Below are 26,016 nucleotides of genomic sequence, written 5' to 3'. Positions count from 1 at the left end.
ATTTTGTCTTTTAATCCCAATCAAATTAAGCATCTCTCGCAAAGAAGCGTTTAATTTAAGCCACAAACCCGAATGTCAATTTCAATCGGAAAGCTGGAAGTTTATTAGAAAACAGCCAATGAATGTAAAATCATACATTATGTATGGTTGTGCTTACTTTATGTAAAGGTAGAATCCAGTCTATGGTCTGATTCAGTATTTATTAATAGCTGATTTCTGTTCATCCTTGTTGCCCAGGTGATTTCATTTTCATACTAGATGGCTGGCTGTTCCTAAACAAAGGCTCTGGTAAACCCCAAATACTGGAGAGCTGGGGATATATCAACACACTTCAATTGCTAAGAGGGGAACTGGGGGGTAAAAGAAGCACACCAAAAGACTAAAAAATGAAAATATGGAATATTGCCCCAACATTTTGATTATTAGCTGCATTTGGAAAGAAAGCATGCCCTTACTTGTTAGTAGCAGTTCTAATACTCCTACTCTGACCAACTGAAAATAGTGGCTTGCAGCAGGAATGGAAGCTGCTCTCATACAAAATTCACACGGACTGTGCTTCCCCGTCACAGCTCTGCCAGCACAGGCTGTGGTTTACTGCTATTAGACCTGGTTCAGGCTTATTTTGAGATAGTAAAACAATTGGGTTTCCTCTTAATTAACGTGCACTCAAGTCTGCAAATCCCATTAGCCTTTCCTGGTGACTGCATAGGAGGTAAAATTCAAGAAGATCCCAAGTAGGAAATATTCACCACAGTAATTCATTGACAGTTTCCAAAGACAATTAACGGCAAACTTTAATTGTCCACAAAAAATTGTCTACAGGCTGGTGCAGTAGGAATGAAAGGTTTCATGCATTTTATCCTTAGTTGGATACATTAAAAAGTTGCAAATGAGTAAGCCTTAGATCAGATTGTTCTGAAACAAGGCACACAAATGACATCAACCACTGATACTGGTCTCACAAGCCTGAGGCGCAGTTCCCCTGTGAAAGCTTGCTCACGTAAAGGAGGCAGCAGAGGCGTGAATATGACTGCAGCATCGGTACAGATGTACATCTGCCAGAGGCCTTTGCCTTTCAGAACTCAATAACTAGATCATTTAACTCTGCCCATAGACCAAGAGTAGGGAAGAGAGGTTGATCTTAGCCATCAACCTCAAGCATTCCTCATTGCTATGAAAACAAAGATGGTTTTAAAATTTTAAAACTTCAAAATCTATTATTTTACATTAAAATAGCTCAGATTTTGTCCTGCGCATATATAAAGGAGCACTTCCTTAAAAAAAGAATTGTAGCCTTTGTTATCTAGCCCTTGGCAAAAATTGGGACTGATTCTCACCAGATTCTCATTAATTTCTGGATGGTATTGGAAACCAAATTGCCTATTCTACTAAATTACTACGAACACATTGCATAATCCATACAGCTAGAAACAACTAGTTCAGTTTCTTATCTGATATTCAGAAAATGCTGTCAACTCTTTTGATCCCTTTCTTCAAAGAACATTTTATAAGGTTTACATACTTCCTTCACTTCTGAAATAGTTTTTCAGATCAATATTAAGAGGCTGATGATTGCTTTAAAAATAGGTATAACCACGTTCTTGCAGAAATCCTGAATGGTGCCAGTTCTCATCATTCTGGCTTTCTATAACTAAACATTAGAGCTGCTGTTTGACTCTCTCATAGGGTCTGTATGTATACTCTGACTTTACAATACTTCTAAAATCTTCCTTTTTGCACTTAAGTATGTTTAGTTTTTAGGGACTATTTCACACTTAACAGCAGTCATGCAGATACTGAGCTATTCACACCCAAATCTTACAGGAGTCCTTTGCAGTGCTAGAAGCAGATACACTGGCCTGCTTCTTTAATCCATTTCACCTTGCATAATTTCCAGGCAATAATCTTATATTCTGAACTGAGCCATAGGATATTTCAGTAATGAAACAATCTGTGGTTATAAAGTATTCAAAGACGTTTTGGTGTCACTTAACAAGGAAATATTTAGTCAATCTACTACTATTACAGTAATGCTCAAATTGCCATCTGGAAGACTCGGATTCAAAAATCAGTCTCTGGATCCCAGGCTCAGCTCACGAAGGCCGAATACATTGTAAAGAAGATGCAATTAGTCTCCAGGGAAAGGCTTCTGCAGGCTGTCATTGGCTCTGCAGCATGCAGCACACTCACTCATGTGGATAAAAATAACATATTGAAATGGCAGCTGCTCAGTAAAGGAAGAGGATTTGAGCAGGGATAAAAATATACCTTTAAAAGAGGAAAGAAAAAGGTAAAATGCCTATCAAAAGCATTAAACGGTAATACTGAATGTACTGAATCAATGACACTTAAGAGTCACCTTTGAACCTTAAGCAGGAAACACTATTTATTTCATGCAAGACAACCCAGGAACATAATCAGTGACCTAAACAAATCCAAGGCTAGCATAGCCTAATCACCTCAGTCAAGAACACACACTGTGAATGGATTTTGTTAAATTTTGAAGAATTCCTACTTACAATTTTATTACAGGGCACCAAACCTGCTGTTCTGAACATACCATGTGAAGACAGAAATTATTTCCAACAGACAGCAGGTTCTAAACCGTGACTGGTATTTATTACCGTGTTCATAGCCTAAGTTGTTTTGAAGGTATATTTTAACATCGTACCTTTTTCTCTTGAAGTCCATTACAATATGAAAGGGGTGGTGTTAGTGTTACACACTGAATTCATGTTGAGTCAGTATTAAAGCTTCTTGAAGACTCACAAGACAGCAGTGAGACCTATTAGATCATCTAAATTATTTCCATGCCATTCTGAGATTACTCTCTACAGTATGTTTTATTAGTGTCTTGCCCAGGCTATTTTTAAAGTCTCAAACCTAGAAGCTTTTCCTTTCTGAGAGTATCCAACTTTAGTTTAAAATCACTGTACGCGCTGATTAACCCATTTAAAATGCAAACCAAAAAAATTCTTATGGACCTGCTTATTTAACTGCAAGTCTTTGAAACGGCAAGCAAGATTTGAACTGGCAACCATAGTTTGTCATATTTTAAGATTTCTAGATGCAATGTTTTTAAAGATTGCCTTCAATCAGTTTAAAGATGAGGCAAGAAGACAGTGAAAACAGGAGAGATACAGAATCTGTTAAGACATAATCATACACTAACTGATATGGATGGAAATAAAACACAGAAGGCTTGTGATCACATGAGCCCTTCTTCACACTCCACTTGAACTATGTTCTGTACCAGCAAGTTACAGTTTTTTCCAGCTGTATCAGTTGGTTTAACTAAAGGTATTTCCTCTCCTTACAAATCCCGCCCTGCTTTATGGATGATCACTGCAGCATTACCATGACACAGTAGATGCTAGTTTGAATAAAGTTCCATTCTTAAGTATATTACAGCAACTAAGTTACTGTATGCTATGCCAGATAAGCTGCAGTCCAATTCAGTGTCCTGCATATTTCCCTATAAGCAAACGTAATGTTTTTGTGGAGGAAATTGTTGAAAAATGAGACTTTGCTGCAAAGTATTTCACATAGGCTCACTTGAATTTTTCACCTGTTTTGAAGCTTTTCCTTTATAGTTTTATAACTATTAACCATGAAACAGAACAATTTATAAAGAACAAATAATTCCCTGAGCAATACATGACTGATAATTACTGTGCTTTGATCAGTATGAAACAGCACACACAAAACTTTAGACAAACTATAGCTGACTCTGCACAGGAGATTAACAATCAAGCTCAAGCAGGAATTAACACGTATCAGAACTATACTTATTCTTTGCTGACACACATATTCCATCATTCTTAAAACATGGCAAGCGCGCAAGAATTTTTTTCAATTGAAAAAAAAAATTCAAAACATTTAAACAAAAAATCATAGTACTGTACAGAACTACCCTTGTGTAGTTGCTGAATATAAATACATATGAACCTGAGTTTGTTAAATTTAAAGAGAAATTTTGTTTGTTCTACAGCCATGTTCCCTTGGGTTGTTATCTTGCCAGATTTCAGTGGCTAAAACCTGGGCTGGGCCTGCCTGACAGTCGAACAGAAGGTCTCAGGGCAAATCTCACATGCTGCAGTCAAGGAAGGGGACCTGATTCTTGCTTTAGTATACAATGCTGGGGGCATAGGATGCTGCCAGACAGCATATAAACCCAATTAAACTATTACTACTTGTCATTAATAAAAGCCTGGTCGCCGCTACATAAGGAGAGAATGTATTTTGGTTTTTTAATTCATTTGGCATTACTTTGAGCTACATCAAGCTCTCCTTGTCATTTCAATAGAAAAGTGTATTTTTTTTGGTGTTTCTCATCACCCTGACTGCTGCATAGTACTGGGGATGTAAAATGCAAGCTGCATTTCAGACCACAGTGAATGCAACAAATGCAAGTTATTGCCAGTTTATCAAAGGTCGGTCTTCTGAGCAAGAATCACTACTAAAACAAGTCAGATTTCATTAACACTGCATGCCTTGGTATCAAGAAATTTACTTTCAGAAACCACAAGTTATTGCCAGTGTATCAAAGGTTGGTCTTCTGAGCAAGAATCACTATTAAAACAAGCCAGATTTCATTAACACAACAAGCGCTGATAGCGAAAGAAATGTACTTTCAGAAACCACAAGTGCAGATTTGGGTTTTTAGTGGTCTTATGACTGATAACAAAACTAAATGTTTAGATAATGAGCATAAGTAAGTTTGACTACTTTTACTTATACAAGCAACCATTGAACCGAAATAGATACTCATTATACAGAAGAATAAGAAACTAGACTTCTGAATTGTATACCATAAGCAGTTTCTATTCAGGTTTAGATAAAATATGTAGACAATGTTTTGAATACTTTGTAAGTTGAAGTATTTTCAAAGTAAGATTACCTTTGCTAAAAAAAAAAGAAAAAAAAAGAAAGAAAAAAAGGTAAATCCCAACTGCAAGTCAGTTCAATCTCCCTTTTCCTCTCTCAATGGTACAAAGAATTCTGCAATTCAAGGCAGCACCAAAAAGAGAGGTAAAAGAACTAAAAAAAATCATGATGAACTATTCAGTGTTCTTCTCAAGATGACACAGATAAACCTCATTCTTCCCCAAGACAGAAAGAACTATGACTTCAGCAGGAAAACACTACTAAGAAAAAAGTTACGTCTCACTGAGCTGCACAAGATTCCTGAAGTTGATCATTTTTACAGCCTGTACACATCATATCTATTAAAAAAAACCACTGGCAGCTTAAACAAAAGATCAGCTTATGTTTGTGTTTTGCATTGTTTTGTATAAAGACAAAACACACTCAAGTGCTCAGGTGTGGCAATAGCTTCATCGAGAGACAGCTGAAAAGGAGGCCTACCGGAGCTGACTCACATGCATTAGGTGCACTATGTAACTTTACTTTTCCTAACCAAAACTTAAGTTTTTTATTCTAAGTAAGCACAACTTCCCAATTATTTACTGCAGTAAATAGTCTCTTTCTAAATTTACCTTTCAGTGAATCATTTTCAGCTCTCATTATGTCAATTAGGGAGTTCTCCAGTGAATGCATGTCAAAAGTCCTTGTGCGATCCTGCAAGCAAATAAATTAAAAAAAGCACTAGTTTAGGCAACACAGAGTGTTAAACAAGACCATCTGAAACATAAAAACTTCAGTTTTGTTCTACATTACCACAGCAGAATTAAGCAAGAATACATACACCACTAAAGTCAGTCTGATATAGGAATATTAAAAATCAGAATATTCTTAAATATTAATCTGATCTACAGCTCTCATAACCAATCATTTAAGAACCCAAATTCAATATTTAGTCTGTACTCCTTGCTATACAGTTAAACTTTGTTTAAAATTATTTCACAGCTAGGAAGTAAGCATCACATCCTGGGAGACAGAATTGCAAGGAGAAATCACGAAATAGGTATTTCAGCCCAAATTTAAGAAGATCTAAATTCCAGAAACACACAGAATTTCCTTCACCTAACCACTACCTCAACTACTGAAATAATCAAGTTCTGCACAGTCAGTTCAAATTCTGCATAATTGTAAAGCATTCAATACAAGCAGTAGTGGTCCAAACACTCTGGTTTACTAGGTGACAACTTTGCTCTGATTTTTAATTCCCTGAATTCAAAAGTTTGGTATTCCAAGCATTACTAAAATTGAAGGATGACTCAATATCTGGGAGGCAAGACGTCTCATGTACCTTATTGTTTCATTATCTCAAGCCATTTGAAGTATACTTACCAAATATTTCTCCTTCATATTAACCAAAGGCATCATTTAACACACATATGGTTCAGATCTTCCCAACTAAAACAATCAATTCCACATCTTACAGATCTGACATTACAGTAGTATAAGGCAACATAAATACCCTGGCACTACATTAATCAGCAAATTCAGAGTAACTTCAATTATATAAAAACTGAAATCTTTACAGTATCATAAAAGGTCACTAACAGAGGCAAAAAATCACTCATGTTCCCAAAACTATTCACCTATCCATGTTATCTATGTATTTATACATTTGGACATTTGTAGAAACACTTGGATAGATTTTTATAGAATTATAGTAATCCACCTTGAATTTAATTATTCTGTGTCCAAGAACTCTAACATCAGTTCTAAGGATTTTATTTTATTCCTGTTCTAAGACATTCACCTCTGAACTGAGATCAAGCACGGAAAGTATCTGTTCAAATAAGAAAGCAAAATGTGAGCAATTCAAGGCAGGCATTTGCTCTAAACTGCTGCTCCACAACCATTGTTATTACAGCAGTGAAGATATGGTTTTTTGTCCCTAACTCTAGCTGTGAAGCTGAAATTTCTCCAAAGCACACAGATTCAGCTTTGATTGCTTTTAAAACCAGTGGTGAACTAAAAAACAGTATTGCATGAAGACTGTTGCGTATCAAGTTATAATGTTCTTGACTTCCAGTGATGAAGTGCTAAAGTAGTATTGATTGCAGTGTTGCAAGAGGCGTTCTTTGTATCAGACAATGATCGGTCATCTTGGACTTTTAACACCTAATACTATTTTAAGAGCAGGAACCCACTAGCTCCTAGAGCCCTGATCCATTTCCAAGTTCATAAGTTACAATCTGACTGCTAAAAATATACTATTCTTTAATGAAATTTTCTAATATTTTTCCTCTCTTCAGAACAGTTTATTACTGACACAGAACAGGTGAAGTATTTCTACCCAGATGAGCTGCATTTCAACAGCATTAGAAAAGACCAGAGTTTGGAACCATCTGCTTTATTAGTCTAGCCCAACATCAGATTTGCTATAAAAAGCATAGCGCTTGCCTTGTCTCTCCACAATATTTATTCCCTTTGTCATTTATATTACAACGTAATTAAGGCACCATAGAAAAACTATCATAAGCATTTAAATTCTTCAGTTCTGTGGTTTACTTTCACATATTTCCTACTGGTTTCTTCCTTTCCCAGTAGTATTTATGGTTTTGTTTTGATTTATATGTTACTAATTCATAATTATTTCAAACTCTAGTTACACTAAAATACCTTTGCAAGATTGACTAAAAATCCTTGGGTCTGTATCCTAGACCCATAAGAATCCAACAGCTGTGTAACTCGGGAATGGATACTAGAAAACAATCTCTAAATTTTCAGCAGTCCTCACAACATGACAAAAATAGCCTAAAACACAGGTGGGAGCATTTTCTGAAAAACTGACATCCCTCAGTAGCTACTCCTTCCATTCTGGCTTTCATAGTGTATTGTGTTTCTCTGTGTGGAATTAACCTCCAGCCCAACCCATGAACAGCTACAAAATTCTTATTTCACAAAGTGCAGAACCTCAGTAGTTCTAAGTCTTTGTTGAATCTGTGGCAATTAACATTTCAGTTGTCTGAGATATGTGAAGGAAGAAACCCAGGCTGAGTAATTTCTAGTTTATTGTGCTGTGTATGATCTGGAGTACAGGAGCCTGAAGACAGTCTCTTGTCTCTAAAATGTCTGTGTTACGTTGGGTTGAGCTACAGTAACAAACAGAAGGTTTTGCTGCAACGGTTAAGTTTTTAATACCGAGAACAGACAGTTTAAACATTTGACAAGAAAAAATGGAATTGAACTGGTTAGCTGATAGGGACACCACATTCTCCCAATGTAAGCTTTTTGTGTTGAGTAGTTTATAATTTTCCCCTTCTGAGTGAGCCAGCAAGTTGTCAATTTTGTAGTATAAGGTCCATAACCTTCTAATCATACTGCAAGCTTTTTACAACACGACCCTGCACACCGATACAAAAGAACAACTGGTCACATTCCTACCTGCAGCTATTAGCAAACACGTAAAAAGACCTGGCTAAAATGCGGCCCACAGTCATACTCATGCTTTCCAATGGTTCCAGTACCTTGTCACAGCACTGGAGAAGAAAGACTGTCATAGGCTACAGCACTCTCAGATTGCTGCTATGTTACTATTTATTTCTTGCCTATCTTTCCAACAAAAGGTCTCTGTGCTACAGCATATCTAATCGTCATTGTCAATTCATGGTGCTGAATTGCCCCAGCCTCAACACCCTTGGGAAGATCAGTCTTGTTCCTGGGTTGTTTGAAACAGTGTGCTCCTCCAAGTCTCTGCTTATCATTAGAAGATAGCAAACCACGTTAAGCACAACACTGAGAGCCACTACTAGTGTTACATTGCATTTGGATATATTCCTGAAATTAATGCAGCAGTCTACCTCTCCGGGAATGCAGAGTAATTCAAGAACTTGGTATATAAGTAAGCCTGTATACATCCATCCAAGGAAAAGATGTCAGTCACTTATGTCAGCAATATAAACCAGTCAAAATGGCATGCTCAACTGGTTCAGAGGTTCATACAGTGCTTATTATAAAATAACTCCATTAATTTAATTGACTACTTGCCCTGATACTGAAAGGGTCCACACTACTAGAGAAAGTCACCATTAGTAGCTTTTTTAGAATTTTTTTTTTACAATTTAAAGGCCTTTTTATAGTGAGGCTATTTTGAAAAAAGCACAAATTTTGCCAGTCTTCCAAGATGGCCAGCACATTTTATCAGAAACACATATCTGAAATATATATGTATTATATATCTAACATAAAAATAAAGACTGATGACAGGTAAGTGGTAGTGGTCATATTGCTGAAGAAATGTGTAACTATACATTTAATTCCATAACATCAAAAAAGCTATAACAATCAAGACATTGATCATTAACTGATAACTAAATGTGAGCTTTTCTCAGATACATGTTAGTTGAGTTATAATGCACATAAGTCATGCTGTACTTAAGAAAAAAATACTTCTTTTTTTTTTTCCAAAGATCTCATGTAGAGAGAATTAATAAAAATATGGTGGTGTTTCTCATGGATCAACTCACAAAGTTACAGTGCTTTCCATGGAGCTGGATTGCTTACTGTATACTTTTTTTATTTATTTATAAAAAGACTTAGGAGTAATAACTACCCTGGAATAAAGCAGAGTATGTTACACTTCAGTCACAAAATAAGTTAACTACAGCCTGATATTATTTACCCAGGTTGATTACAAGAACATGGCTTTACATGTATTTGTTTAGGGCATCCAGAATTTTGCTTTATTGGGGGCTCAAAGCACACACACATTTACCCTTGGAAAACAGAGCTGAGGTAGAAAGACATCAGGTTGAACACAGGGCCACCAAAGAAAACACAAAAAACCCCAAAAAACAACAAAACAACCAAAATCCCCAAACAACCTGCTGTCTTAATACATGACCATGTTTAAAATGTCAGCCAACATTTCAACAGACATTCATTAAACGTAATTTTGAATAAGCATTATTGTTTTCACAATTATATAGAAGAAGTGACAGCTAACAGATCAGGTTAAGAGAAAGCTATCGAGACCGTAAATATTCTACAACAGCAAACACAATAGTTTCGAACTATATGCTGGCCAGCTCTGTCTACAGAAAAATAAAACTCTTCTGATTCTCCCACTGTCTAGAAATCATTTGTGTAAGTATGTGAGTGCTCATAACAATGCGATCTTATTGTTAAAGCACAGGGAGAACGCAGGACTTCATGTCACAGTTTTGTCATTGGATTCATATAGCATGGGCAAACCAGTCTGTAACAACAGCGGTTTCCCCACTAACACCTATACAGATTATTTTATAGTTAGCGGTCTTGTAAAAAATAGAACCACGTGTAAATAATCACTAAATTCTGGTTCCTATTCCAATTTTATTTTTCAAATTCCGAAGACATTTCATTCCAAAAAGGAAGTTGCTTGCAACTAAGCCTGTACAATATATACTGGGACAACCTCCTATGCCAAAGAAATGAAACATTAATTTTTCATGCACAGGAAGATCATACTTTTCACTTAATAATCCCATACTGAAATACTCTCGCACATCAGAAAAATGTACATGTAACTTAACTATTGAAGTGCAGATTCCTTATATTTAATCTGTACCCACAGCATTATCATCACCTGAAAACTGAGATCCAGAACCTAAGGATTTCTATTCAGTGCTTCCCACGACGGGCCCCCCCAATGCTAAAAACCCAAACTGCACAAAAAAGTAAAGCCTGGCAAAGCCTGAGCACTTGCTGGTAGCTAAGGCTGTGCCTGATCTTAAGAAATAGGACTTCTCTGGAGACAGAGGCATCAATAATAATGCAAAGTATGCCACTGCATTAAGGAATTTATCGAAGGTGATTAAGCTGTATTTATGGAGTCGGTGCAGTTGTAAAACTGGGCCTTATTTTATATATTTAAATCTTTGTCAAACCAGAATACTTGTGAAATTTGGAAAACTCACAACTACATTTGCTACCCACATTATAGCACGGGAAGCCTGAAACTTTCTGAAACCTTGTATGTATTTCCCACAATTCAAAAGCCTTTTGTCTCAGGCAAAGTAAAGTGTGTAGGGAGAGGTAATATTGTAGGTACTAAATAGAAGTTCCACATTTTTCTTTTAATTGCAAAGCAAATTTGGACTAGATTATGATTCTGGGTAAGCTTCTCCTCCTTCCCACCATGCTGCAAATGCTGTATTCCAGCTCCTAGTCCAGTATCCAGTGAATTAAAGGCTTTGAATAAACAGGTTTTTCCTGAAAGGATGTTGCTGTATGCTGCCCTGATCATCTTTTATAGCTTCACCAGGGAACAATAAGAAAAAGCTGGAAAAGTGACGCATAACAGGAGTTTTTTTGGGAGGGAGCACTTCTGGTTTAGTCAAACTTGAACTTTTTTTTTTTTTTAAGTGTTAGAAATTACAGACCTTTATAAAAAATTCCAGTAACATGTCTGATTCTATTTTAGCCACACATTAAGTTTTTATGTATCTTCTAGAAATTATTTTCCACAATATCTTATGTTCTTAATCTTTATGCTGGACTGCTAAGTATGCAATTTTCAAAGCAAAATGCTTAATAAGAGTACTCCTTTTAATCTTACAAAAATACAAACATAATTCAAATAGCTTCTAACAAAAGCTCTCTTTAAAAAGAAACCCTGAGGTCAAAAACGCACAGGAGGGCCAAAGCTGAAGTATTAACGTCAGTCGTAAGTTTATAAAACAAGAACAGTGTTAACTTCCACAGTACTTAACTTGTGCATGTCATACCACATTAGAGTGCTTCTAATTCCACAGATCAGTAGCTGTGGGGAACAGCACACAAAACACTAATTACTACACAGCTGATGTAGTTGTAGAAAAATGGGTGAACAGACATTCAAAAATCCAACTTCAAGTTTATATTCTATTTTAAAGTGATAGCTTGAAACTTCTTGGAATAATTGCTGCTCCTATAATAAAAATGTGATTCTGCAGAACTTTTTGCAAAACATGTAGCCTCATTTTATGCAACCAGCCATCATGACTTATGAAAAGGTTCCTCAAAAACAAAGAAGAAATATTAAAATAAAGAGGCACGGTAAAGAAATTTATTTGCAAAATTCCTTCAAGAGGAAAGATTGGCAAATGCATTCAAGAGGTTATTTTTTAATTCCAGCTTCCCATGATTTTGTTTAATGCACTTATTAAATCAACCCATTTCAAACAAATCATGATGTATAGCTCAGAATTAAAACACATTCTGTAATCACGTATGTGTTTTCTCAAACATTCCATATCTGCCTCAGGGAAGAAAAAGTCTCTCTGGCACAGACCCTCAATGGATTTGGAAGGGGTTATATACCTGGAAACTAGCCACTACAGAAGAAAGGAAAAAACATTTTGAACAAGTGGATATAATGAACTGCTCTCATGTATAAAATTCTTTGAAATGGGCAGTTATTTTCAAGCCTAATTCCAGGAAGAAAGACAAATTATTTTTAAGCATTTTTACAGAAAGCTGGACGCTATTGCTTAACATGCTTGTGCCTTCAAAGAGCAATTTAAAAAACATCGTCACACATTTGAAGATGAGATCTGGAAACCTGGAAATGCCTATCAAAGCAAGATTTATGCGTTGCATAACAGGCAGGATGTTCTACTCTTATGAGGAAGTACAAGTACATAGCAAAAGAAAAGCCAAAACAATCTTTACGGCAATGCTGCAGTAAAATGCAATGAGCACTTAGTTTGTCAGTGCTGCTGGGAGAGAAGTAGAAGGAATTATTTTTAAAAAAATCAGTAATTTTGTAAGATGCAATAGTCATAGTGAAAGCATTTTAATTTGTTAATTCTCAGGGAAGGCTGTTATATCCAAAAGGCCCAAATATTTTTTTTTTTTTATTCAGGAACCATTTTTTCATTTGGAGACCATTTCCTTTTCAAATGAACACACAAAGAACAATGGCTTTTCTCTTTTCAAAAGATCTTTGAAGGGGGAAGCCTGCCCAGTGGCTAAAGCACAATATCAAAACTTGATTTCATTAACAGATCTGGTAACAGTCTTCTCTGACCTTGCTTCCAGTTCCATCTCTGCAACAAGAGGTTCCTACAGACATGCTACTTCTGAAATGTTACACGAGACAGAATTTCAAATGAAGAACAAAACCCACAATGTTTTGCATGCAGCTCTCAATACCAAGCAAGCAATCCTGAAATTGCAAGATTACCAAACAGATCATCGCAGTATTCTCCTTTCATCTGCACTATTTGGAATGCCCGTTTCATCACAAGCATCTAAGGTCTATGGGCAAAAACATTTGAAGTGAGGAGCAGTTCACATTAGTGGTTTATAGGGACATTATGCAATGTTGTCCTCTCTGAAGAGGAAATGACCACTTACACTTGGTTACCCTATTTCCATCAAAACAGACTTCTGTGTTTCACCAAGCTTTGGAGTAAAGACAACCTCTGAGAGAAAAAGAGAGCGATCCCAAAATATTTGCAGTTGATGGTTTATATATTGCCTTCTAAAGAAACTAATTTTCACTAGATTGCAGCAACACTTGTTAATGATTTAAGCAGCAACACATAAATATTAAATGAAAGGGATAGTTGTATCAAATTACTCCATTATGTTGCTGAAGCAAAGACAGCTTTCAATTATTTCCTAAACAGGAATCTAAGAAGATTCTAGTAACAAAATAGCCTTGTCCAGTACATGATTGCATCAAGGATACTTCATATAAATATATATATATATATGCATGAACACAAATATACAATAAGCAAAACTTATTTCTGCTTTGAGTCAGGCATACAATCAGCATAATAAAATGAAATAAAGAACACATCAAAGGTCAATTTTTACATCATTTGTTTCCAGCAATTCAAAAATTCAGTATGCTTTCAACACAAAAATGACGAAGTGACCAAAGGAGCTAAAGGCTTTATACAAAAAAAAGTTATAAAAAGCAGTTGTCCAAGATGGCTTCAAAATTAATCAGCATCTTTCTCGATCTGCAGTGCTGAAGTCCTGTTTTGCTGTCCTGCCCTTTTCTTCACAGAAGTGATAGTAACAGACTGCAAAGCACTTCACTCTTAACACTTTCCTTTTTCTTGGCATGAAGGAGTGTCAGACTTGGTCTTGACATGTACAGCTTCATCTTAGTGTTTATGTAAACAGATACCAACATGCTACACAAAAATTATTTCTTTACCAGGATCAAAATAAGTGTGTCTGATATTTTATGTTTGGAACACAACCCAGAACTCAAGGTTGACTTTGCCAATTTCCTGAAATTTCCTTGATGTCAAACCAAGCATGTTTCTATCACTGAGTATATATTTGGGCCTTACACACAGCAGCAAGGACACACTTGGTCTCATTCTGTCACTCTGAACATCAGCTATGTGTCAGGGTACAGAATGAATTAAACTGTGAGCCAAGTCTCACTGCAGTGAGGCTGAAAAAAGACCGACTCCAGCTGTGTCCTTTTTTCTAATGGTTTCAGTGTATAAATTTGGTATGCTGGACACAGGTTCATTATATTAATGACTAATCCTGACATTAAAATCAATTATTACTATGCATTCTAAATTTAAAAGGGCTCTACCTGATATTGAACCAGCTAGTAGCTCTGCAGTAGAAAAAGGTCTCTTGACAGAAAGTTATTGCCAGCAGCTGCTCTGTTGTCAGAAGGCTGCATAGGCAGGCCCCGCAAACCAAACAGAAACTGAACAGTTTACAAAGCAGAACTGAACTGTTCCTATGTCTGAATCTACAGAGTCATTATTAAATATAATTCTGTTTCTTTAGGGTGGTTTACAATGTGAGACATCACACAGTTTTTATCTACAGATCTTTCAAATTATTTTAAAGTAGGTCACCCTGGTTCTTCCAGCATGGCTAGAAATCATTTGGAAAATTTTACTTTTGCCCTCATTTGAAACTTTGAAACATTGAAAAACAACCCTCTAAACGTAAAAGAACTCTTCATTTTTTTGATTCACCTTACAGTTTACAAAAGGTGCACACATACACACAAAACCTAGTTTTAACTAGTGGTCAGATGAAGAAAAGAGTACTCCTGTTTTAATTTTTACTGCAAATTACGTTCAACATTATACAGTTCTTCTCAAATTCCTAAGAAGTCAGCCTAGAAGGAGACATTGAACTGCCAGACAACCTGCCTCCTGCCAGGATAAGGCCACATTAAAAATATAGGAGAGCACCAACTGACACTCCTCCAGATCTATTTTTGGTGATAATTTAATAGCCTGTGACAAAAATTTGCTGTCATTAATGAGGAAAGCAAACTGCATTGATTACCATCATGTAAAAAAGTCAAAGCTTCCAAAAATGCTACAAAAAATATGTTGCACTACAAGTCCATATGATACTGTAAAACTAAATAAAATCACCTAATACTTTTTCTCAGATATGGCACATTCTCAAATACTTTAGAAGGCCTCAGATCTTTCATACCTTCAGCAGCAGCAGCACTTTTTTCCTTACTCCTTTCTGTAGATATACTTGCTACTTGTAACTATGTTTGCTCATCAGCTATTTCTGAATGTGTCTTAAGTATTAAGCTGGACAAAACTGGCTAATACAGACGAGTGGTGGGCAACAAATACTTACATGACTAGCACTATTGAAAAAAACCCACCATGATTCACAGCTCAGAGAGTAATTCACACGATGACATTTCAAGTAAGCCATATATTTTTTTTTTAGTTGCAAGCGCATTAAGTCATACAATCAGATGTACTGTTGAAACACCAGACTCTTTCTAGGTCATTTTAAATGCACCTACGTGTTATTTTTCTTATGGATATAACAGCGTGCTCACCTGAAAAGGAAAAATGTTGTCAGCTCTATTCAAACTGTCTTCCATCCATGACTTTGGAGCAAAGGCCGAGCTGGGTCGAGCATATTTCTGCAACTGGATATGATTACTTGCAAAATTCTTCTTTAAGGGCGAGATGGAGTTCAAGGGTGTTATCCCTCCGTTCAGTCCCCTGCGGTGGTCTCGACCTTGGGACCCACCCCACCCACCGTATCCACCGCCACCAGGGCTCCACGAAGATGGTGTAGGCGATGGACTTTGGTAGCTGCTCCATGGAGAAGGTGGCTTGTTAAGATTATTAGCCAAATGAGGCAATTGATTAAAAGCAGCATTTCTATGTGTGAATGGAGGTGGATGAGGACTTGCAGGAGACCTCCTCTGTTGCTGATGCTGATTGTGATGATGCTGAAAATGGGGGTGATGAGGGTGGTGTTGAGAGAGGGGTCCAATTTGGGGGGAAAAGCTACCACCAAAGCCAGGGCTGACGTGATGTGGAAAATTCTGAAACAGCAGAGCACCATTATTAGCTGAGGCAGTAGGGACCCCTCCCTGGTGAAAAAAACTTGCATCTTCATTGATTATTGTAGAAGAAGAAGGAGCTATAGCTGCAGACCAGTTACTAAAACCAGTCAGAGAAGATGCAGTGGATGTCAAGGGCTGTGTCGAAGTACCTAGCCCCGAAGCTTCTTGATAATCAAATCCTGTTAATACCGGCGATTCTATTCTTATTTTCTCCTTTCCATTGCCGTTCTCTGAAGAATTATCGCCCTGATTTTCTTCAGTTTTAGCTTTCTCAGGTTCAGAGAGCATGCCTGCTTCCTGACTTTGACCAGGGGAAAGCTGCTGTTTTTCTAGGGACTCTTGCTTTTCCTGTTGCTGAGTTTTAGATTTTTCTGACCCCAGAATCTCATCCTGAATATTATGGGCAGCTGGAGCAGGAAAGAGCCAAGCTGACCCAGCACTACTGCCATTGGCAGCTGTGTTATTATTTATAAAAGCAGCAGGGCTGGGGGTTGCATTTTGATGATGGTGTGGAGGCTGCAGATGTGGATGAAATCTGACTGGAAAAGCTGACTTATTTCCAGTGTTGTTTTGCACTAACACTCCAAACCCGTAATCCCCCATTTATTATATTTAGGGTTTGAATCCTCCCTGTAAGAACAAGTTGATGTTTAGTGTTTACCTTGTCCTCTTCTGAGGCGAGATTAGTAAGTATCCTGTTTTTAGCTAGATATTCCAGTTTCTCCCTCCACGCTATTTATTTCAGATTTGGATAAAGATGTTCGTTTTTTGCAAAAGATAGATCTCTTCAACTATTTAAATATGTCAATTTGTGTCTGTTTCCTTCCTTTGGCCAGGAGGAAGGGAAAAATAAATCTTTGGTTCACAAAATAAGAGGCTTCCTTTTTCTAAAGGAAATGCACAGCAATAAGAGAAAAAGCTTCTGGGGAATAAGGATAAAGAGATTCTAACTATCCTGTTTTTTTCCTCCTCAGCAGCCTTGACTCGCCCATAAATGAGTTAAGAGGGAAGGAAAAAAAAATAATATACAATGACGTCTGGTCCCCCGACCCCTTGGCAGCAAAAAATAGATTTAAATCTGGAATAATTTAATACATCTCTATAATCTAATATATATTTGTGTCCTGTTCAAAAAGAGTCTTTGCTGTGGGTAAGGGAAAAATTTACCTCAGGATCTCAGCATTCAGAAGGGTGAAAAGGAAGAGTGAGTTGCAGAAGAGGCTTTTTCCCGTGCTGCTGGGTTTAACCTATTATATTTAGTAATAATATGCACTCTGTGTGTGTGTGTGCGCGCGCGCGTGTGGTTGTTTAAAGGGGTAAGATCTTATCTCAGGAAATTAGTATTCTATGTGTGTTGGGTGGGGAGTGAGTTGTGCAGGAGAAGGGTGGATTCTTGATGCTGCTCGTTTTGGGCTGGGTTTCTGAGCTCGCCAGACTCGCTTCTTATTTATGATCCAATATTTGCGTGTCCTTCATATGAGTCCTGGCTGTCCGAAGAGGCAGATTTACATCTCAGAAATGAGCATTCACCGTTCGGGAAAAGGGAGGGGAGGGGACAGCGAGTTGTGCAGGAGGAAGGGGAAGGAGGTTTTCTTGCTCTCACTGCTGCTGGGAGGGTGGTTTCTGGTGCGGGGCTCGCCTCCTTCCACCGAGATACGGGGGTTCCCCGCAGACGAGCGAGCCCCTGGCTGAAAGGCCGGGCGGGTACGCGTGTGTGTGTTGTTCCTCCTCAGGGACCAGGCATCCAGCGGGGCAGGGGCGGCGCTGGCAGGCTCGGCTCGCCAGGCCCCGGCTGTGGGGTGTCCCCCGCGGTGTCCCCCCTCCCTCACAAGAGTCCTGGTGGCGGGGAAGGCAGGAGGGATATTTTTTACCTCAGGAGAGGAGCAGCCTCCGGCAGGGAGGGGAAGGTGCAGGCGGCGGGGGGCCGGGCTCCTCTCTCCCCCATGGAAGGTGTTTAACCGGTTCTCCCAAATCGCCCGGAGATTACGGGGCAGGGGCTCGGCCGCTGGGCGCAGCGGAGGGGGGACCCGGCGGACTAACCGGGGCGCGGGGTCCGGCGGCGGCGGCGGCTCCTCGGAGCAGTCCTTCCCCAGCTGCTGCGCGTCTTCTCGGCTCCAGGCGGGCTTCCTTCCCCCTCATGTAAACCGGCCGGGCACCGGGAGGGTCGCCGTGGGGGACGCTGCTGCCGGGAGCTGAAAGGAGGGGGGAGGCTCCGCAGGCGAGAGCCACAGGAGAGGGGGGGAGGGCTGCCGCGACACCGGCTCCGGAGAGTCGGGAGGCGCTTCGGTAGCCGGCGAGCCTGGCTGCGACGGGTCCTCCGCGCTGAGCCTCCGCTGCTGCTGCCGCCTTGTTTTGCCTCTTTTTCTTTTCTTTTTTTTTTTTTTTTTTTCCTGTCTCCTTCCCCTCCCCCCACCCCCCCAGCGGCCGCCGCTTCCTGCCTCGGTGCCGCAGCCGGTGCCTCCCTCCTCCCCACCCGGCCGCTGCCGAGCCCCGTCTCCTCAAGACCGAGCTGCCGCACGAAATGACAACCAGCTGGAGGAGGCAGCGCGGCACTTCCGGTTCGGCGGCGGGCGCGCCCCCGCCCCGCCCCCGGGCCCGGCTCCCCGGCCGGAGGCCCCGCCCCGCCGCGCCCCCGCCCCCCTCTTCGTGCCGCCATCTTTGGTAGGGGCAGGGAACACCCTGTCCGGGGCGGCCACTTTTGGTTTTGGAATATCGCCTGCAGCTCGGCAGCCATCCTAAGTATGGGCAAAAGGTCAAGACGGAATGCTCGGCGGGGCAGCCATCTTGGACTGAGGAGAACGGTTCCCGCCTCGAGCGGCCATCTTTGTGGAGGGCAGGTCGTCCGCCTGGGCGCAGGGCTGGCGGCGGGGCCAGGCTGCTCGGGGGCACCCCAAGCCGGTGTCCATTGATGGTCGTTCCCTGCAGCAGTGTCATGGCTAATATCTAAAAATAAAATCCTACCTGAAACGCTGCCTGTTTATAACACCCTTTGGCGCCCAGGGGCTGAGGTGAACCTTGTCCCCCCTCAACTGCCCAGGCCACCACATTTGCACCATCTTGCTCGTGGAACAAGTCAGCAAAATAATGTAACAGTGTTCAGAGGGCAACTTACGTGGAGAAAATACCACAATACCTGAGTGATACTTGCTTTTTGGCTCTTGAAACATGGAACTGGGATACCATGGCAGAGGGTCATAATAAAAAGATGTGGAAACCTTTGGGAGTTTTCTGAGTTTGTCATTCTAAAAATCTTTTGAAACTCCAACTCACGGAGGTATTTTAAAGGCTTTCCCAAATAACTTGTGGTTTTTTGGTTCTGAAAAAGGCAAAAAAACTAGTTAGTGAAAGAGAGGCACAGAGGGAAACAAATAAATGGGCAGTAAATGGCAGTTACTCAGGGATGGTTCGTGCCGCAGGGCCCAAGCGGTGCCGGCCGTGTCCTCCCTGCCCAGCGCCAGGGGAGCTGCTGCCTGTCGCATGGGCTGCAGGCGGATTTTTCTGATTTTCAGCCGTATTTGTCAATAAAGGGGCAGGAGGTTTGAGCTGTGACAGCCAGCAGGTCTCATCTTTCAGGATGATGGATGAGGCCATTACAACATTTTAAGCACTATAAATAGAAGTGTTTATGGGGAGGGGGATTACAGAGGCGCATTTGCACTGGAGCGCAGCTCTCAGAGCTGGGGTGGTGGTGGGAAGAAAGGGCCTTTGCTGCGTTACTCTGGTATCTTGAAGTTTTCTGTGGCTTGTGTGGTGCCTCCTGGACCACCATACCTTCACCTCAGCCTGGTGTAAAGCTGGCCTGAGTGCATGCGTGCGTGCTACCTCAGGAGCAGGTCACCCCAGTGAGAAATTCTGTCCCAGTGACTAACACAAAGGCCCTGGTTTCTAATACATTTTTAGGAAGCTTTGGATTAAAAGTGAATGCGTATTACAGCAAGTTATACAATATAAAATATTAATTCAGCATGTATTTTATATAGCAGTGTTACTTATTAAGCATTTAGTGATTATTACTTCATCACACATAGCAAATTCTATAAAAGCAATGGGCTCTGTTGTCCCCAGCTGCCAGGCATACAAAGAGAAATTCCAATTTTACTTCAACTGCGGTTACTGGATGGATAACAGCACACATTGTACATCCGATTGGCTTTCTGTATATACAGTTACATGGTCTATGGGCACAACTGTGGATCCAAAACTGACACAGGCTTTAAAATTTATTCTTGCACAGAAATGTGGATTGTTCGAGGGCAAGCATCAAAATGTTTGTCTGTTACAGATCCATGTTGTAAAATTGTTCACTTCTGGGATGGGTGCCCTTTTTGCACATCTACAAATTAAGATATGCAAATAAAAATATAGTTCAAAATTAAAGAAGAAAAAATAGTGAAATTAAAATAGCTATATGTAGAAAAATCAAGTGGAAAAGGAAACATGCAGAAACACGTCCTGAATAATACCCATTGAGTAGTGGAGTGTCCACTACTACTTCCTTCAAGACTCTTTCCAGCCTACTCAGTCACCTGATTATAAATTTGGATGATAATTTGAATGATACAGATACTTTTACAAACCCAATCATTCTGAACAGTTTTATCAAATAAACCCTTTCTTTGCAATCGTATATACGTTCCGTGTGTGAAAATGGACTTGTTTACATATGGTGCAAGCATCATTGTCTGTGAATGTGTAATTACTGGGTTGTAATTTCCCCTTTTGTTTACTGTTTGCAACCTATGTGAGTCCCATCTGATACTAAGTATTATTTTTCTCTGTATTTTTCTAGTCATACAGTTATTATTATCATCATCACATTTAGGGATAACAAGCACTTCTGTCAAGAAGCTATGAACCTGGCTCCAGAAGTAGATTACTATTACGTGAATAGTTTGGGAAAGACTGAGTAGATGGCCTTAATTTAATTTCAGGCACACCCTTGCAGTGCGTTAGGGTAGATGCAGATCAACTGAGTGATATGAGCAGAACTTCCAAAATCTGACTCTAATCACTTTGCTTGACAAACATGGTTTGCTGAAACCATGGGACATTTCTTAAGGGCTGACATTTTGATGGTATCAGCTGCCCAGCAGGATTTGTGTCGTTTTATTCAACCTCTTTGAGGAAAAATGCCTGAACAATATGCAGGAATTGCAGTCACTACATTAGTTGCAAAGAAGAATAACCACTGAAAAATATCAGTAGTGTCTATAAATAAGTGCATTTAGCAACCTGTGAGGAAGTTGGCACTCTGATGGCCAGATCGTGTGAAGAGACTTGCAAACAATGTGTCTGAACTTTATTTGGAATGCATGAAAACCAACAGGATTTTTTTGATTTGCCACGTAAGTTTTGCAGAAACTAATCATCAAATCAACTGCATGATCAGTTTAAAAATTTGTCCAACCTTTTAAAATTTATTACTTTTAATAGCAATAGCGTTTCATTTACCACCTTGTTTTACAGGAGAGAATCTTCCTTTCCCAGCTGTCTAATACTGCAAAACTAAGCTGGTTTCCATGGAGTGGTGAAGATACTATGGCTGTTGCTTTTCATTACAGACACACAAAAATAGTGACAAGCATTCCTAAAACCCTACTACTCTAATTCAACAGATAGCTAATGGTATAAGGAAGATTTTTGAAATCACTCAAGCCATAAGCTCAAGTCTTTGTGCAGTCAAATTAACCCCTTATCGTGTAGTAAGTGACACACTGATTTTCCTGTAGCTTATGCCATGACTTAACTTTTGGATGAAACTTGAAACATAAGATCCAAATAATTAAAAAAAAACAAAAACAAACAAACCCTTGGGCACCAAAATAATGTGAATCCAACTAATTTAGAAATCTAATCCTAAATTTCCCTTTACTGCAACAATAAATATCCAAGAATATTTTCAATGGGAAGGAAGAAGAGTTTTTTCAGTAGCATTTGCTCGCATACAGCTGTGAGATTCAGTGCCCAGATTAGCTGCCACATCCACCAAACAGATACCTGCAGCTCAGCCGTGATGTATCTAACACTTTTCAGCTAAAAGGGGTTTCAGACTGAATTACACTTGAAGTACTTTTAGTCATCGTGGTACCTTCCACTAATCACTATCAGCATCTAATGGATTCACTTCTGGAAGCGCTTTAACTCTTGTGGCTACCTTACAGGAGAGGATTCCCCTGGCCACTCCAGCTGACATCGTTTTAGGCAGCTTTAGCTGATGTCTGTCAATGGCGCTGGGCACTAGGCAGGCTCCCCCCAGAATCAACCACCAGGACTGCAACCCGCTTGACAACCTCTTCACTGCGAGACTAAATCACAAGTGGGAGCATATTGCTCTCCTTTGAGGAGTAGATTTCTTAACCGGCTTTTATTCTGACAGTCTCACCGTAACACGTCACCCAGTAAGTGCTTGACTGTGACTGAGGTCACAGGAAAAACTGAGGATGGCTGAACTGGTGTAGAAAAATCTGTTTGCTCAATTTTACTCGGTCAGAAACAATCTTTGAGATCTGTGGTTTGCTTGGGTTTGGTGTAGCGCCCGTTCACCCTTTCAGTGTTACACGCGCAACGAAACACAGCAAAGAGGGAAATCTTCAGGGCAAAACAGAACAATTTTGTCACGCAGACCACATAGCCTTGGTAAGGTTATATGACCCATAAGATGTGGAATGGTTAACGACAATTTAATAGAATGAGCTCACAGATAAACTAAACCTGAAAAAAATGGAATCCCCAAGAAGCAGCCTTTCCAGCTCAGTCACACCCCTCATCCTGGGAGACTCCGGGAGAGCAGATGTGCCGTTTGTGATATACCCTGAGTGTTATCAAATCAAGGTCCTATTGAGCTAAGAAGTGAAATGACTTACAGAGCTTAGAAGGAACTCCTTATGGAAAACGCCTTGCCAGCAACCCTCTCTTTTTGAAATCAAAGGACTGTCAGCTCTCATGCATCTGCTGATTGCAGCTGTCACGGTGTCATCTGGAAAGAAAGGTGAACCCTTGGTGACTCAACACACGAACTTCAAACGTTAACACTGCACACATTGCCGATTACACATCAGACCGATGCACCTATTTAACACCATTGGTGGGGAAACTGAGAATTCAAGTCTCACTGCCATACATTTAAAGTCATCTTCTGCCTTTGAAAAAATAGGAGCAGAAGGAGGATAAGATTCTCTTTTCTAGCAGCAGAATTACCAGCTGCATCTTGTGTAGCAAAAACTAACAAGGCCTGCCTGATGATTTCTTCAATGTCAAAAGCCTTATCAGGATGTCCAGCTCTCCAGTTTATATTAATAATGGTGGTTGTGTCTTGTCCCTACAACAGTCTACAGCATGTTAACACGATTTAGTAAATCAATTAATTAAAAGTCAAAATTAACACTATACTTACAGCACAGGGACTATAGGAAAGGTGCACTGGGCTATACTAAAATTCAGAGGGATCATTTGTGGCATTATTAGTCACTCCGGTGTTCCTCCACATTACTTTAGGTCTAATGTATCATGTAAGATGTGGGCTGTGCTCACATTCAGTGATAATAAAGGCAAGCAGTGGACTAAAAAGCTGCATCAACGTTTTATCCTAAACAATTGCTCCAGGAAGGCTGAGCTAAAAACTCTAGGCAAGCTGTCAGTAGCTACTATTAGCCTACCTACACATCGAGATTTTTTTTTTTTTTCAGAGCAATTTTCAAAACTGCAGAAAATGTTCTCTAGGCCAGAGAGAACATCCAACAGTTCATTTCTGTGCTGATGCAGCTGCAACTGCTGTTTGCTACATCATGTCTCAGCTTGGTCACTGCAATATCAAAGAATGATTTTATAAACCCAGTAAACCATTTAACTCTTGTATAAAACACATTATACATGCTAACGGCTTCATTTGGCTAAGCTAGCTTTGTCATTCTTCTGCAGCTGGGAGAAGGTACTATATAGTGATACACCCTCATATGTTAGGCAACCCCTTAATGGAGCACATTGCCTTGGAGTCTTTTGTCTTTATAAAAAAAATCTTATCACTGCCCAGAGAACTATTTTGTGTGCAGTAATTATGTAATATTAATGAACAGTATTACGTACAACTGTATTTTCCAGCCCTATTCTTCGTATGGAATGTACTTTAGAATGACCTGACACTGCAAAAATGCTTCTAGCTTCCATGGCTCATGTAAAATACAATAAATACATAAATAATTTAAACGAGGAAATAGGTAGTGTTGCAAAGATAGTGGCGTTCTTACCACTGTACTTCAAAATCTGGTGATGTGGCCTTTGGAAATGAGTCTTTTTTTCATTTAAGGATACCGCTTCCTCAAGCTGGATAAAAAATTCCACACAGATAGAGAACTTTAAAATACAAATCTGAAACCTAATTTTATAATCTTATTTCTGAAATTGTCTAAGAGAAAAAGCACACAAGGGGTATTTGTCTACCCACTGCAGGCTTTCGCAGAGAGCCTCACGTATCTCTGTGCTAAGATGGGATTTCTGAAGCTGAAAGCTCCTAAATTTTGATCCCAGCTGCATCACAGCATTGCATCCATGGGGGAAGCGAGAGGGAGATAGCTCTGTGGCGCCTGGTCTGTATGCTAACGGCTGCCCCAAGCCCCTTTCAGGGCAGGGTCACCTGCTGTGAACACTGTTAGCCTGCAAGCACAGCCTTGGGCACAGCCAGGGTGCCGTTTTCCAAATATTTGGGAGGCTGAGCAGGAGCACAGTGGGCGAGCCAGCCCCAGGCGTACCAGGACAGCCAGTCCATGGGCACCCACCAGTTGTCCAGGAGGCACCTGGAAGGCAGTCGTTGTTCAGTGCATTTAATGGCAAAGAAGCTGTTCATGCTGTAGCAACAGCTTCTCAGTTTCTTGGGTTTGAGGTTTTTTTCCCTACTTCTAAAATAAAATAATTGGTTATTCCTGTTAATAAAGGAGGAATGCATCAGGGCTGTTGCAAGGGCCAATTAGTGAGGGTTTACAAAGTGCACTGGTACTAAGTATTATTTTTACTGCAACTCAGTGACACCTTCATTTCTCAAAATAAGATTTCATAGCCTACTCATTTACAAAGTGGGCTAGTGCCTTTGGGTATTTGGGAAGGGCAAAAAGACAAATTGAAAAGCACCAAATCGTTTAATTTGAAAGTGCATTAAGCACACACCTTCCAATTTTCTGACTAAAATGTTCATCGGCTTTTTCCAAAGAGGTTTGTATTCAGGGCACAGAAATAGTTTGTGGATTTTAGATTCCTGAAATACTTAACAATGCTATTTGGGGAAAAAAACAGTGGCTTCTTGTCCTAAAAAAAAAAAAGCCAGGTTCACGTGCAAAGTGTTAATGAATCCAAGTGACAGCTTAAGGATAAAAATAGCATAAAACCCTCCAAATGTTAGCTAATCATTTTCAAGAACAGAATTTCCAAAAAGTGTGGGATATAATAATGAAAAAGCAAAAAGAACAATATGAGGAGTCCAATTCAGAGTGACCAAAATGAGCTTGGGTCTTTTTTTTTTTCTTCCCCCCCGGGAAGGCACGGTACCCCTTACTGCAGCATTCCAGGCTGGAGCGCTTGAGGCTGGGTACCGGTGTGCCATGCTGTGTCCGGAGCGGATGCCTGGGCTGCTCGGCTCCTCTTGGAGCATTGCTTGCTGGAATCTGTAGTCTCCAGGCTGCATCTCCTTTATTAAAAAGGAGAGCAGTGGTAATCTGCTCCATTTTAGGCAAATCAAATGCAGCTCTTTGGCTCCTGGCATATTCCCAACACGGCTCCGAGATGAGCATAATTCCACAAAATCCATAAAATTCAGAGCCTAA

At 39.8% G+C, this 26,016-nt stretch overlaps 1 protein-coding gene and 1 long non-coding RNA gene across 4 annotated transcripts in view; both read right to left on the bottom strand.

The window, feature by feature from the left end:
- The window catches only part of CPEB4 (cytoplasmic polyadenylation element binding protein 4), a 45,282-nt gene extending 26,560 nt beyond the window's left edge, over positions 1-18,722 (bottom strand). Inside the window, exons 1-2 of one of the 2 annotated variants that reach the window (XM_027805609.2) lie at positions 15,689-18,722; positions 5,499-5,580 (exon numbers count right to left, since the gene is read on the bottom strand). In XM_027805609.2, coding sequence (XP_027661410.1) covers positions 5,499-5,580; positions 15,689-16,810 — 1,204 coding nt within the window. In that variant the 5' untranslated portion in view covers positions 16,811-18,722. The remainder of the gene's footprint in view (positions 1-5,498; positions 5,581-15,688) is intronic. The other variant, XM_014280015.3, reaches the window with a different exon arrangement.
- A 147-nt stretch (positions 18,723-18,869) lies between these two features.
- The window catches only part of LOC114015894 (uncharacterized), a 258,485-nt gene continuing 251,338 nt past the window's right edge, over positions 18,870-26,016 (bottom strand). For both annotated transcript variants that reach the window (XR_008733466.1, XR_008733465.1), the window contains exon 3: positions 18,870-23,183. This is a non-coding gene — a long non-coding RNA (uncharacterized LOC114015894). The remainder of the gene's footprint in view (positions 23,184-26,016) is intronic.

This window comes from Falco cherrug, chromosome 8, assembly GCF_023634085.1.
Source record: "Falco cherrug isolate bFalChe1 chromosome 8, bFalChe1.pri, whole genome shotgun sequence".
Taxonomy (NCBI): domain Eukaryota; kingdom Metazoa; phylum Chordata; class Aves; order Falconiformes; family Falconidae; genus Falco; species Falco cherrug.
The sequence above is the reverse complement of the archived record's forward strand: the minus strand, read 5'-3'. Positions and strand labels throughout refer to the sequence as shown.